Raw genomic sequence first — 19,600 nt, 5'->3', positions numbered from 1 at the left:
AAAAGTACTTTTTTTTTCACAAAAAAAGTTTTTTAGCCTCAATTTTTTCATTTTCACATGGACAACAGGATAAAATGGATCCTAAAATTTGTTTGGCAATTTCTCCTGAGTACACCGATACTTCACATGTAGGGGTAAACCACTGTTTGGGCACATGGTAAGGCTCGGAAGGGAAGGAGCGCCATTTGACTTTTTGAATGAAAAATTATCTCCAACTGTTAGTGGACACCATGTCGCGTTTGGAGAGACCCTGTGTGCCTATGCAATGGAGCTCCCCCACAAGTGACCCCATTTTGGAAACTGGACCCCCCAAGGAACTTATCTAGATGCCTAGTGAGCACTTTAAACCCTCAGGTGCTTCACAAATTGATCCGTAAAAATGAAAAAGTACTTTTTTTTCACAAAAAATTTATTTTCGCCTCAATTTTTTCATTTTCACATGGGCAACAGGATAAAATGGATCCTAAAATTTGTTGAGCAATTTCTCCCGAGTACGCCGATACCTCATATGTGGGGGTAAACCACTGTTTGGGCACACGGCAGGGCTCGGAAGGGAAGGCGCGCCTTTTAACTTTTTGAATGGAAAATTAGCTCCAATTGTTAGCGGACACCATGTCGCATTTGGAGAGCCCCTGTGTGCCTATGCAATGGAGCTCCCCCACAAGTGACCCCATTTTGGAAACTAGACCCCCCAAGGAACTTACCTAGATGCATACTGAGCACTTTAAACCCCCAGGTGCTTCACAGAAGTTTATAATGCAGAGCGATGAAAATAAAAAATAATTTTTCTTTTCTCAAAAATGATTTTTTAGCCTGGAATTTCCTATTTTGCCAATGGTAATAGGAGAAATTGGACCACAAATGTTGTTGTCCAGTTTGTCCTGAGTATGCAGATACCCCATATGTGGGGGTAAACCACTGTTTGGGCGCACGGCAGGGCTCAGAAGGGAGGGCACGCCATTTGGCTTTTTAAATGGAAAATTATCTCCAATCATTAGCGGACACCATGTCGCGTTTGGAGAGCCCCTGTGTGCCTAAACATTGGAGATCCCCCACAAATTACCCCATTTTGGAAACTAGACCCCCAAAGGAACTAATCTAGATGTGTAGTGAGCACTTTGAACCCTCAAGTGCTTCACAGAAGTTTATAACGCAGAGCCATGAAAATAAAATAAAAAAATTATTTTCTCAAAAATGAATTTTAGCCCGCAATTTTTTATTTTCCCAAGGGTAACAGGAGAAATTTGACCCCAAAAGTTGTTGTCCAGTTTCTCCTGAGTACGCTGATAACCCATATGTGGGGGTAAACCACTGTTTAGGCACATGCTGGGGCTCGGAAGTGAAGTAGTGACGTTTTGAAATGCAGACTTTGATGGAATGCTCTGTGGGCGTCACGTTGCGTTTGCAGAGCCCCTGATGTGGCTAAACAGTAGAAACCCCCCACAAGTGTCCCCATTTTGGAAACTAGACCCCGAAAGGAACTTATCTAGATGTGAGGTGAGCACTTTGAACCCCCAAGTGCTTCACAGAAGTTCATAACACAGAGCAGTGAAAATAATAAATACGTTTTCTTTCCTCAAAAATAATTTTTAGCCCAGAATTTTTTATTTTCCCAAGGGTTACAGGAGAAATTGGACCCCAAAAGTTGTTGTCCAGTTTCTCCTGAGTACGCTGATACCCCATGTGTGGGGGTAAACCACTGTTTGGGCACACGTGGGGGCTCAGAAGGGAAGTAGTGACTTTTGAAATGCAGACTTTGATGGAATGGTCTGCGGGCGTCACGTTGCGTTTGCAGAGCCCCTGGTGTGCCTAAACAGTAGAAACCCCCCACAAGTGACCCCATTTTGGAAACTAGACCCCCAAAGGAACTTATCTAGATGTGTGGTGAGCACTTTCAACCCCCAAGTGCTTTACAGAAGTTTATAACGCAGAGCCGTGAAAATAAAAAATCATTTTTCTTTCCTCAAAAATGATGTTTTAGCAAGCAATTTTTTATTTTCTCAAGGGTAACAGGAGAAATTGGACCCCAGTAATTGTTGCGCAGTTTGTCCTGAGTATGCTGGTACCCCATATGTGGGGGTAAACCACTGTTTGGGCAGACGTCGGGGTTCGGAAGTGAGGGAGCACCATTTGAATTTTTGAATACAAGATTGGCTGGAATCAATGGTGGGGCCATGTTGCGTTTGGAGACCCCCTGAAGTGCCTAAACAGTGGAAACCCCTCAATTCTACCTCCAACACTAACCCCAACACACCCCTAACCCTAATCCCAACTGTAGCCATAACCCTAATCACAACCCTAACCCCAACACACCCCTAACCACAACCCTAACCCCAACACAACCCTAACCACAACCCTAATTCCAACCCAACCCTAAGGCTATGTGCCAACGTTGCGGATTCGTATGAGATTTTTCAGCACCATTTTTGAAAAATCCGCGGGTAAAAGGCACTACGTTTTACCTGCGGATTTTCCGCGGATTTCCAGTGTTTTTTGTGCGGATTTCACCTGCGGATTCCTATTGAGGAACAGGTGTAAAACGCCGCGGAATCCGCACAAAGAATTGGCATGCTGCGGAAAATACAACGCAGCGTTCCCGCGCGGTATTTTCCGCACCATGGGCACAGCGGATTTGGTTTTCCATATGCTTACATGGTACTGTAAACCTGATGGAACACTGCTGCGGATCCTCAGCCAAATCCGCACCGTGTGCACATAGCCTAATTCTAAAGGTATGTGCACACGCTGCAGAAAATGCTGCGGATCCGCAGCAGTTTCCCATGAGTTTACAGTTCAATGTGAACCTATGGGAACCAAAAATCCCTGTACACATGCTGCGGAAAAACTGCACGGAAACGCAGCGGTTTACATTCCGCAGCATGTCACTTCTTTCTGCGGATTCCGCAGCGGTTTTACAACTGCTCAAATAGAAAATCGCAGTTGTAAAACTGCAGTGAAATGCGCAGAAAAACCGCGGTAAATCCACGATAAATCGGCAGCGGTTTAGCACTGTGGATTTTTCAAATCCGCTGCGGAAAAATCCGCATAGGACCAGAATATGTGTGCACATACCGAAACCCTAACCCTAACCCTAACCCTACCCCTAACCCTAATCCTACCCCTAACCCTAGTTCTTACCCCAACCTTAGTGAAAAAAAAAAAATTCTTTATTTTTTTATTGTCCCTATCTATGGGGGTGACAAAGGGGGGGGTCATTTACTATTTTTTTTATTTTGATCACTGAGATATAACCTATCTCAGTGATCAAAATTCACTCTGGAACGAATCTGCCGGCCGGCAGATTCGGCGGGCGCACTGCACATGCGCCCGCCATTTTGGAAGATGGCGGCGCCCAGGAAAGAAGACGGACGGACCTCGGGCGGCCAGGTAAGTATAAGGGGGGGGGAGATCAGGGCACGGGGGGGCGTCGGAGCACGGGGGGGTGGATCGGAGCATGGGGGGGTGGATCGGAACACGGGAGGGAGGATTGGAGCACGGGGGAGGATTGGAGCACGGGGTGAGGGATCGCTGTGCGGGGGGGGGGTGGATCGGAGCACGGGGGGGGGGGGTCGCTGTGTGCGGGGGGGGGATCGGAGTGCGGGGGGGTTTGATTGGTGCACGGGGGAAGCGGACAGGAGGACGGGGGAGCGGAGCACAGGACGGAGGGGAGCGGACCACAGATCGGGGGGTTGGGGGGGCGATCGGAGGGGTGGGGTGGGTGCACATAAGTGTTTCCAGCCATGGCCGATGATATTGCAGCATCGGCCATGGCTGGATTGTAATATTTCACCAGTTTTTTAGGTGAAATATTACAAATCGCTCTGATTGGCAGTTTCACTTTCAACAGCCAATCAGAGCGATCGTAGCCACGAGGGGGTGAAGCCACCCCCCCTGGGCTAAACTACCACTCCCCCTGTCCCTGCAGATCGGGTGAAATGGGAGTTAACCCTTTCACCCGGCCTGCAGGGACGCGATGTTTCCATGACGCATATGCTGCGTCATGGGTCGGAATGGCACCGACTTTCATGACGCAGCGTATGCGTCAAAGGTCGGGAAGGGGTTAAGGCACTTGTTCCAACATTCCTTTCATGACCAGTATTCCTGGTCTTAAAGGCACGTGACCAGCATGCCCTGGTCTTATAGACTCGTGACCAGTATCCCCTGGTCTTAAAGACACGTGTCCAGAATACCCTGGTCTTAAAGGCACATGACCAGTATGCCCTTGTCTTAAAGGCACGTGACCAGTATTTCCTGGTCTTAAACGCTATAACCAGTAGGCCCTGGTCTTAAAGGCACATGACTAGTACGTCCTGGTTTTCAAGGCACATGACCAGTATGCCCTGGCTTTTAAAGGCACACGACCAGTATGCCCTGGACTTAAAGGCTCAGGACCAGTACGCCCTGGTCTTAAACGCAAATGACCAGCATACCCTGGTTTTAAGGGCACATGACCATTATCTCCTGGATTTCAGCATGCCCTGCTTTTAAAGGCACATGAACAGTATGTCATCTTACAAAAGGCACAAGACCAGTATTCCCTGGTCTTAAAGGCTCAGGGCCAGTAACCCCTAGCCTTAAAGGCGCATGACCAGTATTTACTGGTCTTAAGGGCACATCATCTATCCTAAGCTGGTCACCCTAACTGAGCTCTGGAGCACTCACATGCTCCCTCTCCTACAATGGGAGCCGTCGGCTAGCAGGGGCCGCAAGTATTCTAGAAAAACGTACAGGTTCTAGAAAATCTCCATCAACATTTGACGGTGATGCACTGGAAGACCTCTAAGTAGGATACCATACCTGGTCGGAATTTTATGGGCGACGGGTCCCTTAAAGGGCTCCGATTTCCCCCCACACCTTCAAGAGACGAGCACACGGAGTGTCGCCTCCATGTATCTTCTTCTGCATCCAGGTCTATCGCCACAACCTGCCCTGTCCACTCGGAAACCTCAATTCTGGGGATGTGGCGTCCACATTTGTGGTGTTCCAACAAGGAGGTTTTCCCCCCTTTGTATCAGATGCAAGAAAGTGGACGATTCCTCTCCACTTCCCTGTTAAGAAGATGGTGGATCGAGGTTTTTCCTTATTTTCTTCTCTGCACGACGATGGCAGAGACCTGCTGGTTACAGTCCCGCATTCTGTCACTTGGCAGACTCGCCGGGCAGAATTTCTTGCGGTATTCCTACCAGTATCCTGGCCGGTGTATCATCAATTAAGATTCCACAGACAGTCGGATAGCAAATCTAGTTCGTTCCGTCTTGTGGTTTCGGGTTCAGCGCTCTACCCTTCCTTAGCCGCATGGGTTGCTTGACCAAAGGGAGAGAATGAAAGTCTCTGGGTCCCAGACCTTATCTACTTCGTTCCACAGTATAGCTGGCCAATCAAATCTTCTGAGCGGGAGACTAGCAAGGGATCGTATCTCTTCTTCAGGCTCAACCAGCAGTGGAAGCATTGGCCAGGACAGTCTAGATCTAAGGGATCTTGGTTCCAAAATGGAGGGAATGAAAAGTATCTCCATTCCTGGACCCCAAACTTCTAACAACCTTTGACAGGGCCCTTTCATTTTTCGGATGGAGTTCCTCTGCTCAGCCACTACTTCAACAGAGAAACGTGGTTGTTTTCTGGCATCCATCGTCATTCGGGATTCTTACCCTCACATACCTATTTCTCCTCTCTACTATAATCTCTTCGCCTTTCCATTCGCGAACAGTATTTTCACGACCTGGCCCTTCTGCCTGGCTACCACACCAGAGTGGTCGCAAGGGTCATGACGGTTGTCATGTTCTTCTTGCACCTTAGAAGCATGGTCGTCCTTCCTCTATTTGGTCGACTTTGTAGCCGCTCTCCTAGGACTACGCTGAGTCGTCCATATCACTTGCAATTACCTCTCTATTGGGCTAGCAGCTAAACTTAGACAAGTTTTTTTCCCTCATTCTCAGCCCAGCAGATCCTCTTTGAGGATGATCCTGCCCAAGAAGGATGGTTACTCTCTCTCGGGTCTAGGTCGTGGCCCTTCTACAGGGAGCTTGCACACTCGATCTCTCATTCCCTCGGTTCTTTCAATTCACTAGGAGGGTTCTGAGGGAAAGGACGTCTACGGAAGCAGTTTCCTTCGCTGCGCTCGTTTTCTGCAAGTCAATCAGGCTCTCAAAGGGTAGTCTCTGAGCTCCTTTCTCTTCCAGAGCCTTCTCCTGGCCCAAGGGCTATTGGGAGATACCATTGCCAGTTTTCTTCTCCCGATCATCTCTCTGTAGAACCGAACGGTACGGCTAGTCCTTCAGCAGGCCCTCTGCCTTCTGGCGGGTCTTCAGTTGGATAATGCCTCGGCTGTGCCCCAAGTTAGCCATCTAGCAAGTACCCTCAGTCAAGCGCCATGGCTAAGGTACCTCGCACTCTCTGATGGGCCGAGTTCTATCTTCGGTGATCTCAACAGTACATTCCCTGGAGTAGTACACTGGGCGGCAGACATATTCAGCCGTCCGGGGTTTTTCCTCAAGTGAGTGGGAACTTCACTCGGAAATCTTCCATCGGACCTGCCTTCACTGGAGTACTCCAGAGGTAGTTCGGATGGCGTCCAAGCTGAACGCCAATGTACTCCAGTTCATGGTTTGGCCTCGCGATCCAGGACCATTGCAGTGCATGATCTATTCTTCCATGGTACCAATTTCCATAACCCCTCTTCCACTACGTCTGAAACCTTTTCGGAAGCGGGTAGGGCCCCAGTGATCCCGGGAGACCCACACTGACCATGTCAGGTTTTTTTCTCGCTTGCGGTACTAGTATTTTTCCGGCTTATTGTCTCAAGCTGGAAATATGGTCTTTCTTGCAGGCCTCAACCTGTAGTTCTTCCCTACCACGTACCGTTAAATCCGTGGGCCCTTAATGGTCCTGGGCATCTTACAGTGGACTCCTTTTCTGATCCGGATAGACTTTTCTATCAGGGAGGGTCTCTCCCCTTCTTTCTCTGCGTTCTTGTCCTCCTGATGAGTCTTCAGATCTCGACGCTCTGTTCTTTATCTTTTTTCCTTATTACCTTCAAGGCAAGGTTGCCCTCTAGCCATCCTGTTCCCTCGTTGCCAAGGGGTATTATATCTCCACTGTTGCAGGGGCATCGTCCTCTCATCTCCTTCGGCTCTAGTCCACAAAGCGGAATGGGTTCTCCATAATCTGGAAGAAGCGAGTGCTCCGAGTGGGTACGTATCGAGGACGACGTCCTTCCAAAGGTTGGACATTTTACTCGGGTTTTTCGATGGTAAGTAGGCTTCCTGACGGTCGCAGGAAGGGTTTAGCCGTTTTTCTTCGGCCACGTTAGCCTGGTGGATTCTTTTCTCCATCCAGGAGTCCTTTCGCGCTAGATGTCAGCCTATCTCCCTGTCTGAGGGCTCTAGGCGCCAGACGTCGGCAAGCACGACCGCAGGCTTGCGAATTTCTCCAGGCCGCATGCATTCTTGAAGCACTATATTTCACTCACTTCCACAGATGTGAGTCTGGGCAGGTGGACTTTGCAGGCCGCGGTGGCGCACTTGTAAGTAGCGGCTACACGGCCTGAAGTGATGTTGTCCCCACCCAGGGACTGCTTTGGGACGTCCCATGGTCTGTGTCCCCCAATGAGGCGAAGGAGAAATAGGGATTTTTGTGTACTCACCGTAAAATCCTTTTCTCCGAGCCATTCATTGGGGGACACAGCTCCCACCCTGTTATTAGCTTATGCTTTGTTTTTATCTTTTGATATGTTATACTCTTATATATAATGTGACATGCTTTACGCTTATATGTCGTTATTGATCTCCTACTGCTTTTGCACCGAACTGGTTAGCTGCGAGCCAGCAGGAGGGTGTATACTGCAGGGGAGGAGCTAACTTTCTCTGATCGCCCATGACGGCACCACGGAGAGAGGGGATCCGCCCACCAAGGACAGGAAACCTACGGATAAAAAGGCGGTACCACTCTCCTGCATCAGTTGGTTTCCTGTCCTTGATGGGAGACCTACGGACTTACCAGTCAGCGTTGGAATTCCGGGGCCAACCAGTCCGATTCAGGCAGCTGGGGTCCCTCTGCCTCGGCTGGGGTGGTGACCCGAGGCACCACCGCTGGGGGCTAGTGGGCCTCAAGGGTGCGTGGAGGAGGTGACAAGGAGTTCGCGGTCACCTCCTCAGGTAAGATGCAGCAGCGGCAACATCCAGGGGGGTCCCTCTGTGGTTGCGGGAGGTGCGGCGTGGCCCTCCCCTAGCTCGCGTCAGCCTGCACACTGCAACGCCATCGGGCTTGCAGAGCCGCGCAATAAGGGTCTGCATAGGACCGGGGGTGCCGGTCAGCAGCGCCATATCTGTACTCCGGGCGCCATCTTGGAAAGTCGGCGCATGCCCGGAACTGCGCTGGTCTCGCGAGACGCCGGGGCGCCGCGGAAGCGACTGCGCAGGCGTCGGCGTTCGGCGCTCCTCGCCGTAGTCTGGACGCTCCATAGATCCCGACATGACGCTTAGGCGTTCTACAAGACGCAGGAGCGTCTGCGCAGGCGCCAGCGTTTCAGCGCTCCTCGTGCCGGCCGGGCGCTACGGCGCAGGCGCCGGGAAGTAAAAAAAAAAAAAAAAAAAGAGGAGCAGCGGGAAAGTTTAAATGGGAGGATTTACTTCCCCCCCAGTGGCTCTGCAGTATATTGGCAGGAGCAGTCGTGTCAGCGCCATCGTAGCAAGTGTTGTTTTGCGCAGACCAGCAGCAGCAGTATGAGCGACCCGGCATCTCCCTTGCCTGAATCACCTCCACCTATAGCATCGCCGCAGCAGCAAAAAAGGCGGCAGCAGAAAGGTTACCAGGACACCAGCAAAGAACGCCAAAGGTCTCAACACAGCAAGGAGTCCAGCACGGCGTCGGGGAAAAAGCCAGAGGCTGAGAATTCCCAACCGGTATTTATGGGTCCTGGAGGTGGTAAGTTGATCTTCGTGAAAGTTAGAGACAGTAAGATTATTATTTGTCTCTTTTAGGGGAGGAAAAGCGTAGGTAAAACCAAGCACAAGGTCTGTGCCATCTGTAAAGAGGATCTTCCACTCGCCTGGGAGAAGCAGCTATGTAATTCCTGCATACAGCAGACGGTATCAGAAAGCCTGCCCGGGTTTGCAACAGATCTTAAAAACCTGATTAAAGAGCAGGTGGAAGACACCTTTAAATCCCTTAAAAGGGGAAGAAAACGGAGAAGGACCAGACACAGGTCCCCGTCCCCAGTCTCTAAATCTGACAGCGATAGTGCGAGTTCGGTATCCTCCGACTCCTCCTCCGCATCTTCGTCATCCACTTCTTCCTCAGGAGGTCACAATTGTTTCCCATTAGAGGACACTGATGGCCTCATAAAGGCAGTGAGGAGTACTATGGGGTTAGTAGACTCCCACCCTAAAAAATCAGCACAAGACATTATGTTTGGGGGCTTAGAACAAAAAAGAGGAGAGCTTTTCCGCTTAATGAAACAATTGCAGCGCTAATCAAAAAGGAATGGAAAAAACCCATGAAAAAGACTCTCCTAACTCCCAAAAGGAAATACCCCTTTGAGGATGAATCCTGCTCCTTTTGGGAAAAAGCCCCCAAATTAGATGTAGCAATAGCGAAAGCATCAAAGAAATTCGCTCTCCCGTTCGAGGACATGGGGGTCCTAAAAGACCCTATGGACAGGAAGGCGGATGCCTTCCTCAAGGGCTCTTGGGAGTCAGCGGGAGGAAGCCTGAAACCGGCAGTGGCAGCAGCATGCACATCTCGCTCCCTAATGATCTGGTTGAATCAACTAGAGGGTCAATTAAAGGGGAAAACTTCCCGAGACTTGATGCTGAAGACATTACCCGTAATAAGGGGAGCTGCGGCCTTTCTGGCTGACGCCTCGGCAGACTCTATAAGATTAGCTGCCAGGTCGGCAGTATTTGCTAATGCGGCCAGGCGTGCCCTCTGGCTTAAGAATTGGCCTGGCGATCTACAAACAAAAACAAAATTGTGTACTATCCCCTGCGAAGGGGAGTTTTTGTTCGGTTCCACATTAGATGATATCTTGGAAAAAGCAGGGGACAAGAAAAAGTCCTTTCCCTCTCTAGGTCTCCCCTCTTACCGGAAGCCCTTTCGGAACAAGAGGTTTTTCCGTAAGAACCCTGGGAGAGGCCAGGGAAAGTGGGAGGATAAGAGGAACAAGAACAAGGGGTTCATCTTTAACAAAAACCCCAGCGATACCAAGAAGCCTTCTCAATGAAGGTTCACCCCAGGTGGGAGGGAGATTATCTCTCTTTCTCCCAGCCTGGAAAAAGATTACCTCCAGTCAATGGATTCTAAACATCATAGAATCAGGTCTGAGGCTGACATTCAAAAAATGGCCCCGTCCCTCTTTTACGATGACATCTATAAGATCTTCGGCAGAAGAACAGCTGGCACTGGAAAACGAGGTCATCGGGCTAGTAAAAAAGGGAGTACTCCTGGAGGTTCCCCCACAAGAAAGAGGGCAAGGGTACTATTCCCCTCTATTCCTGAGGAAGAAACCAGACGGTTCCTTCAGGACCATTATAAATCTAAAAAAACTAAACGATTACTTGGACGTTCAAGCATTCAAGATGGAAACGATAAAATCATCTATCAAAATGTTGTTTCCCCAATGCTTCATGGTGGTCCTGGACCTAAAGGACGCATATTATCACGTCCCAATACACAAGGATCACCAGAGGTTCCTCAGGATGGCAGTTCACATCAGGGGAGTCCTAAATCACTTCCAATTTTCAGCTCTACCATTTGGCCTTGCCATAGCCCCGAGGGTTTTCACAAAGCTGGTCGCGGAGGTAATGGCTCACCTCAAGGAAGAAAATACCCTAATCGTTCCATATCTGGACGATTTCTTGGTGATAGGCTCCTCCCCGCAACATTGCGAGGATCAACTGGCAATAGTGATGCATTCTTTAAAGGAATTGGGCTGGCTAATAAACATAGAGAAATCCAGACTAATGCCTTCTCAGGTCCAGGAGTATCTAGGTCTCACTCTAGACTCCAAAAAGATGGAGTGTCGGCTCCCAGAGAACAAGATACAAAAACTAAAAAGTTTAGTATCAAGAACCCAATCTCTCCCCTCCATAACACTCCGTCAGGCCATGTCCCTCTTAGGCTCCATGACCTCTTGTATTCCAGCGGTCCAGTGGGCCCAATTACATTCGAGAGTCCTTCAATGGCAGATCTTATCGGAGCAAATCCATCTAGGAGGACATTTAGACGGGCAGTTGACTCTATCTCCTCGCACCAATCACTCTCTAACATGGTGGAAATCGCAGGAAAATCTTTCCCAGGGAGTCCCATGGGTAATTCAGGTCTCGAAAGTCCTGACTACAGACGCTAGCCCTTCAGGGTGGGGGGCCCATCTGGGCGACCTAGTAGCCCAGGGCATTTGGTCTCCATCTCTGGTAAACAAATCCTCCAACATGAAGGAACTCCTTGCAGTAAAATTTGGCCTTCAAGAATTCTTGGGGGTCCTTCACTCTCACCATGTAAGAGTAATGTCGGACAACCGGGTGGTAGTATCTTACCTAAATCACCAGGGGGGTACCCGTTCCAAAAATCTAATGGAAGTGACCGACTCAATCCTGCAAATAGCCGAGAGCAATCTCTTATCCCTAACAAGCCTACACATAAGGGGAGTAGACAATTACAAAGCAGACTTCCTCAGCCGGTCCAGCCTAAAACAGGGGGAATGGGAACTAAATCGGTCAATATTCACCCAGATCACAGAAAGATGGGGTGTTCCCAAAATAGATCTCTTTGCGAGCCATCTAAACAAAAAAGTAGCCTCCTTTTGCTCCCTATCTCCTCTGGGGAACCCAGTAGCGGTGGACGCTTTCCTGATATCTTGGGGTCACCATCTTGTCTATGCCTTCCCTCCTCTTATTCTGATTCCAGCAGTGCTGAGGAAGATTCGGGAGGACGGGGCGCTGGTCATCCTAATTGCCCCGTTCTGGCCGAAGAGACCTTGGTTCTCATGGATGAGGAAGATGTCAATATCCGACCCTTGGGTATTACCAGACCTTCAGGATCTATTGTCGCAGGGCCCAGTCTGTCATCCACGAGTCAAGAACTTGCACTTGACAGCTTGGCTCTTGAAAGGAAATTATTAGAGAGCAGAGGGTTCTCTCCGGGGCTAATCTCAACTCTGTTACAAAGTAGGAAGCCGGTTACAACAAAACAATACGGCAAGGTATGGAAAAAATTTCTGTCTTCTTCAGGTATAAGAATAGGGAAAGAAATTCCCCTTACTTCCATACTAGAATTCCTACAAAATGGGTTGGAGATGGGGTTGGCCACTAGTACCCTAAAAGTTCATGTGGCAGCTTTGGGAGCGCTATTCAATTTTGACTTGGCTTCAAACAGATGGGTCTCTAGATTTATCAGGGCAGCAGGAAGATCGAGGCCTCTTCCAGTAAAAGTTGTTCCTCAATGGGACTTAAACTTGGTCCTTAAAGCCCTGACTAGTACTCCATTTGAACCATTACGCGAAGCTTCACTGAAAAATTTATCTCTAAAAACTGCTCTGTTAGTCGCCCTCACTTCTGCCCGTAGGGTTAGCGACTTACAGGCTCTCTCAGCCAATCCTCCCTACACACAATTTCTAGAGGATAGAGTCATTTTAAAAACAGACCCAGCATATCTACCGAAAGTGGCTTCAAAATTTCACAGGTCCCAAGAGATATCTCTCCCCTCCTTCTGTCCCAACCCTAAAAATAAGGAGGAACAAACATTACATACACTAGATGTAAAAAGGTGTCTCTTACATTACATAGAAGCCACTAGAGAGAGTAGGGAGGATCCCTCTCTGTGTGTTTCCAGGGTCCCCGGAAGGGGAAAAAAAGCATCCAAAGCCACCATAGCAAGATGGATCACGGACGCCATCAGTCTCTCATACTCGGCAAGTGGGATGTCCGTTCCCGGGGAGGTTAAGGCTCACTCAACAAGGGCAGTGGCAACTTCCTGGGCGGAGAAGGCCGGAGCTTCCATAGACCAGATATGTAGAGCTGCTACCTGGTCTTCACCATCCACATTCTATAGGCACTATAGATTGGACCTAATCTCCTCTTCAGACCTTACTTTCGGTAAAAGGGTTCTGGAGGCGGTGGTCCCTCCCTGAATGTACTATCTATGCAATTCTCTCCGTGGTGCCGTCATGGGCGATCAGAGAAAAATATAGTTCTTACCGATAACGGTATTTCTCTGAGCCCATGACGGCACCCGTACATTCCCTCCCTTCACTTATGGGTGCGCACATCAAATTAGTGCCATAGTCTATTTATAGTCTTTAAACACGCGGTATCTCGTTATGATAAACCGTTAAAATTTACAAATGTTTTAGTAGTCTCCCATCGTTCTCTATGTAAAACAACTGATGCAGGAGAGTGGTACCGCCTTTTTATCCGTAGGTTTCCTGTCCTTGGTGGGCGGATCCCCTCTCTCCGTGGTGCCGTCATGGGCTCAGAGAAATACCGTTATCGGTAAGAACTATATTTTTTTCTTTGTATTACTTAGTGTCAGCCTCCTGGTGGCAGCAGCATACACCCATGGTCTGTGTCCCCCAATGAATGGCTCGGAGAAAAGGATTTTACGGTGAGTACACAAAAATCCCTATTTTTATCAAAATTGTGCTAAATAAGTACCTTTTTGTTATTTGTATGCACTGTTGCTATTTATGTACTGCAGGGCATTTGCTCATCTTGTTTTCATCTTAGGTTTTGTTGGGGAATTAATGACTCTGAAAGGAACTGCTCTACAGACATCAGCTTTTCTTGCTGAAATCTGTGGAGTATGATCGACTATCTCAGTGACCTTATCCTTCTTGGATGCTACACAGGGCTTTGCATGTGACGAACGTCAGAAATCGATCAGCCATGCTATCGTCTCACAATAAAAACAATAGGCTAATCGGACCCTTCTCATTTCAGTTCTCCACAGCCATGAGCACCCACAAATATGTAATATCATTAAAGAATACTAGTCCTCATTAATGTTTCCAGTCTAAATTTTGTCACCATGGGTTGAATTTTTTACCTACAATGGAGCAGTTATTCTCAGACAACTTATTTACTGGTTATTTATGGTTATAAGTGTGGCCATTTATGACACAATTGTCAAGTTTTGTGAGCCTCTCAATCTTTTGAATCCACTGTCACGGGACATAATTGTAATATAAATCTACGGTACATATTTTGTTTTATGATTGATGTACTGTTCATTCAGTTTTGCATAAGTTGTAAAATTGTACATCCTGCTCCGATATGGGCAAAGCAGGAACTGTCATTTCGGTGGTCTCTTCCCATTTTGATATGTACATGCCAGTGATCGTTCAGTACAAGCCATTAAAAGAGTTGATAAACCACCCGGGTGCAACAGTTATTACAGAAAATTGTTTAATAGAGATTCCTTTTGGATACACAGGTTAAAAAAAAATGTACGTCTAATGGTCTGATTACACAACATTATTTTATGTTACAGTATTAAAGAATTGCTTGCTTTATTTAGCATAGTTTTTTTTTTTTTCATTTGTTTCAGCTACTTAGTAATTTTGAGTGCTTAATCAATTACTTATCAGATGTGATTAATATTATTTACTATGTCACTTTTTGTTTAGAATTTTTAAACCATTTTTCGTGTGCTTGCTTTCATGCTGTGACTCAGGCTACTTGTGCCTGAAACGCATTAGCTATGTTGCCATCTCCTGCTCGTGGACCCATTTATGTTTTTAATTTAAAGAAATAAATTTGAAGATTTTATTTCTGGACGCTGCCTTTCTTTTCTCAATGCCTAGCTAACAGCTGTGCGACCAGCCAGGTCTGGGTGAGCTTTAGGCTATGTGCACACGATGCGGATTTGCTGCAGATCTGCAGCGGCTTTTTCCGCGCAGAAACGCTGCAGATCCGCACTGTGATGTACAGTACAATGTAAATCAATGGGATAAAAAAAAAAGCTGTGCGGAAAAATCAGTGCGGAATTGCTGCGGATTTCAAAGAAGTGCATGTCACTTCTTTTGTGCGGATCAGGAGCGTTTCTGCACCCCTCCATGTTAAAAATCCGCAGTGGCAAAACCGCAGAAAATCCGCATCAATTCCGCACAAAATCTGCATAAAAACGCAGCAAATCCGTAGATGTGGATTCCGCCAGGAGATGTGGATTTTGTGCAGAAAATTCTGCACTTCTTTTCCTATGTGTGCACATAGCCTTATATGCGGTAATTGATTTCCTTAGAGGGACTCAGTGGAGCAATATTCTCCAGGATGGGCTGTATGTAGATGGTCTGAGAAGAGAGATATACTGCAAGATGGGGCTCTGTATAGAGTGGCTGAAAATATATACTCCAGGGTGGGGGATATACTGCATGATGGGACTATGTAAAAGGGCTAAGATTAATTGAGTAGTGTTTGTTGCGTACTGCTTGGAGACCAATGATATGAAATTGCAAATGTTGCTCTGTTGATGCATGTGTCTGATGATTATCTTCTCCTGTATGCATCAATAGAATAGCATTTGGGTTTCACATTACTGAACTGTCTGAAGAAAGGAACAAACAGTTTTTCACTGCCATTATGGAGACTGCAGTTGATGTAGGTGGTAGAAGATAACATGGGTCAGGCAGAATATTGTACATGAGCCTAGAGTGCATAGAAAAATAAATTGAACGCTACATTAGATTAGCTGAATGATAGGTCAGACATGGTGGTGCTAGTCAGGATCAAACAAGCTGGATCGGGAAAGGGATCTGCAGCAGTGAGGATACGCAAGGGCTACTGAGAAATAAATATAGTTTTAGAAAAAGTGGACCATCCATTCAGTTATGTGAAAGCTGGGTGCACAGAGGGTCAGATGGAGATTAAAAAATACACCAAGGTACAAGAAAGAAACTTAGCTTGGCCTTAGTCCATATATTAACAAAAAATGTGCATTCACTGTGTTTTGTGAAAAATATTGTAATTCTTGGAATAACCCTTTAAGGTTTTTTTTTTTTGTTTTTTTTTTTTTACGTTAAGGCATTTTACCGACATATTGCAAGTTTTTCCCTATTTTCAAAATATTGGATAGAGTTTGGTCACTAGGAATCTTGTCCGAATTGATCAGCAGTGACCCCTGTTATAGCCTATTGTGGTTAGGAATCTGCGCATAACCAGAACCCAAGATGTACAGTACTTTTCTTTTGATGTTTATGCTCAGATATTGTTCTCCTTGTTTTTATCTTTAAATGTATGGACATGTATAAGTGTTTGACTAAGTTTAACATTCCCCACAATTTCCCTCTTCTAGGTTTTAATGGGATTTTACCAACAGGATGTGCTGGCTGAGGAGATGATTCTCCGTTGGTTTTCACAAACAGAAATAACAGATAAGGGACGGCAGCTACGTAAAAAACAAGCAGTAAGACAGTTTGTTTCCATGTTGTCATTTATTATTTTGAATATAAATTTAGTTGGTGTCACATCTTCTTTTTAAAGGGAATCTGTCACCATATTTACCCTTGTAAACTATTAATGTATTAATGTGGGCATACAGGGTATAAACTGCTAAGTCCTACCTGAATGTCTCATATCAGATGTCTTGTTGTTGAGAAATCATCTTTTATCACTTTATATAAATGACCTCTTCCAGGCTCTGGGGAGGACGTTGCCTGGAAGATGACTCTTCCCCCAGAGCTTTTTTTACATGAAAGGGCAGTTACCAGTGTGATTATATAATGGTTACCAGTGTGATAGGTATTGGCCTCTCTCTACCCTCCTGGTTTCACTGCAGAGTGGTGTGTGACTATAACTGACACATTTGCAGGTTTCTCTCAGCTGCAGCTTCCATCTCACAGGCAGACAGGGTTGGAATATTGTTACAATACACAGAGCTCAGAAAGAAGCAAAAAAGTCTTTTCAAGAAGACAAGGTTAATTTCTCCTGTCCTGTTAGTTACTTGTCTCACACTGGTAACTCCCCTTCGTGTAACATAACTCTGCCTAAGGAGCTGATCTTCCAGGCAGTGTCCTCTCAATAGCCTTGAACGGCTCATTTACATATAAGAAAACACGGATATCTCTGGAATAAGACATCAGATATAAAGATATCATTTTATTCAGCTTCCTATGTCCTACATGCCCATATAGATGGCTTAAGAGGGTTGATCCTGTTGACAGATTCCCTTTTAAAGGGGTTTTCACTAGTGATGAGCGAATATACTCGTTACTCGAGATTTCCCGAGTACGCTCAGGTGTCCTCCGAATATTTTTTAGTGCTCGGAGATTGTTTTCTTCGCCGCAGCTGGATGATTTACAGCTACTAGACAGTTTGATTACATGTGGGGATTCCCTAGCAACCAGGCAACCCCCACATGTACTTGGCCTCGCTAATAGCTGTAAATCATTCAGCTTCGGTGATGAAAACTAAATCTCCGAGCACTAAAAAATACTCGGAGGACATCCAAGCGTGCTTGGGAAATCTCGAGTAATGAGTATATTCGCTCATCACTAGTTTTCACCTCACCTTTTTGGAAAAAAAAAAAAAATCATGCTTGCAGTGATAAAGGTCCAGGTTCAGTGCTGTCTCCACTGCTCCAATAGTGACCTCTCATTGACAGCCTGTCATTGAGCTTTTACAAAAAAGGATGAAAGTGGAAAACCCCATTAAGGCTGTGCAATGTGATGGACAACGTTAAATGTACAAATAGGAAAACTGTTCAGTTGCATAAATGTGTATTTGCAGATTTGGAAAAAGTTTTAAAGGAAGGAAGCTATTCCCAGTTGAGTTTAGTCTTAGGGTATGTGTCCACGTTCGGGATTACTTCCGGATTAGCTGCAGATTGAAGGCTGCATACAGCCGCAGTGTTCAACCCGCAGCGTCCAGATGTTACAGCATTTTATGAAATCCTGTCTCCACTATGCGTGCGAACACACATCCGGAGGCCCTCGTTTACGGACACGCGGTGCGTCTTTTTAGATCGCAGCATGTCTGTTTACCTTGTGGCGATGCCCCGTCGCGGCAAGGTAAGTAACAGGGCCCTATGTATGGGGTGCGGAGATTCCGAATGTGTGCAATGAACACATCCGGAATCACCGTGCGTACAGAAGGGGGCGGTGCTTTGGGCGGAGCGGGTTTTCCGCTCTGTCCAAAGCGCCGTGATTACGGACCGTGGACATGCACCCTTAATATTCCCGTATACTTGTAAATTTGACCAAATAACCACTCTTGTCGTGACCAGCCTAATGTGCATTGTCCCAACCCTCCAACGGCCACAGATATCTGAAGAAGGCAGGATAGAGAATATTAGTTATCATATTCTTTTCTTTGTTTCTGCACAAATTATTGGCTGTCACCATTGAAAACACATGTAAGCTCTGTTGAGTGAGCTATGGGGGAGCCACGAGTCTCATTTAACTAATACATGTCCATGCTGTATGACCACCTTTTGAGTGATTGGGGATGGATAGAAGAGGAGGGAATAGTACACACTATATTTAGGTTTGGCTGGTGTGGTATTGATGGGAAGGGTATTGCAGATTATCACTACTTCTGTATATTGCAGTGTTTTGGTAACTTTCTTGTTTGTTCAAACAGCTTCAGAAATTTATACAGTGGTTGGAAGAAGCAGAGGAGGAATCTTCAGATGATGAGTGACGTGGACGGTGACCGTACATGTGTACGTGATGAATACGAACATGAGGAGTGGCTTGCAGAGAATCGGCCATATTTACATCAAGGCCTTAGTGCCACAAAATGCAAATATATCAATTGACTGCCAAGGATTATGTAGACTGCCCCTTCCACATAAGCATTACCACCATCAGGGTGAAGCATATGCTGGGTGGCATAGTTCTTTGGTGCTGCTCGCTCTGGGCTTATTTTAAAACAACCTTCTCTTAGACTGGTTTTACACATCTAACGTGCGTGGTCCGATTGCAGAGCGATATACTCAGACCAGTAGCAAGTTTCCAGAGCTGAACTCAATAGCGTCATTGTATGCTAAGGAGTTATTGAGTTCTGGTCAGGAGGCTCAGGGACGGTCTGTATTCGGCCTCTAATTGTCGGACGTGTGAAACTTATCTTAATCCTTCAGTTTTATATTCTGTCGTATCACATTTACAAACCAATGAAATATTGGTTAGTTATTTCTGATGACTCCGCCATGATTTAATATTTATGATCCAATGGGACAGGAATTTGCGCCAGTACCAACATTCACAGGACTAAAACCTATTGTGTTTGCGTGCAAATATTTATTTTGGGGAACAAATAAAAGACTATATGGATCTTGAATGACTTTGGAGGTGAAGCGTTATGTTAATGAAACCAATGAAGAATGCCGGTGTGCATGAAAATAAAGAACACAGTTGTTGCACATATACTAGAGTCATATGCAACTACAATATAAATTGAGAAAAAGAACCATGTGTAAGGCGAAATGGTAATTTTATTGTACTTCATAATCAAAAATGTATTGATTTACAATTAAAAACAAACCACGATGGACAAGGACAACAAAATCAAAGGCACAATATAGGAGGATGGAAAAACTAGACTGCAATCATGATATAAATGAAAGATTGGAAAGTATGATTAATTATATTATGGAGTAATGTTGGGATGAGAAT

General features: G+C 46.3%; 1 protein-coding gene across 1 annotated transcript in view; it reads left to right on the top strand.

Moving 5' to 3' along the window:
- EIF2B5 (eukaryotic translation initiation factor 2B subunit epsilon) overlaps positions 1 to 19,265 on the top strand; it is a 57,935-nt gene extending 38,670 nt beyond the window's left edge. The window contains exons 15-16 of the mRNA XM_069726981.1: positions 16,282 to 16,392; positions 18,567 to 19,265. Coding sequence (XP_069583082.1) covers positions 16,282 to 16,392; positions 18,567 to 18,626 — 171 coding nt within the window. The 3' untranslated portion in view covers positions 18,627 to 19,265. The remainder of the gene's footprint in view (positions 1 to 16,281; positions 16,393 to 18,566) is intronic.
- Positions 19,266 to 19,600: the final 335 nt, after the last annotated feature.

The sequence above is a fragment of the Ranitomeya imitator genome, chromosome 5 (assembly GCF_032444005.1).
Source record: "Ranitomeya imitator isolate aRanImi1 chromosome 5, aRanImi1.pri, whole genome shotgun sequence".
Lineage (NCBI taxonomy): Eukaryota > Metazoa > Chordata > Amphibia > Anura > Dendrobatidae > Ranitomeya > Ranitomeya imitator.
Note: the sequence above shows the minus strand (reverse complement) of the source record. Positions and strands in the feature narration are given on the sequence as shown.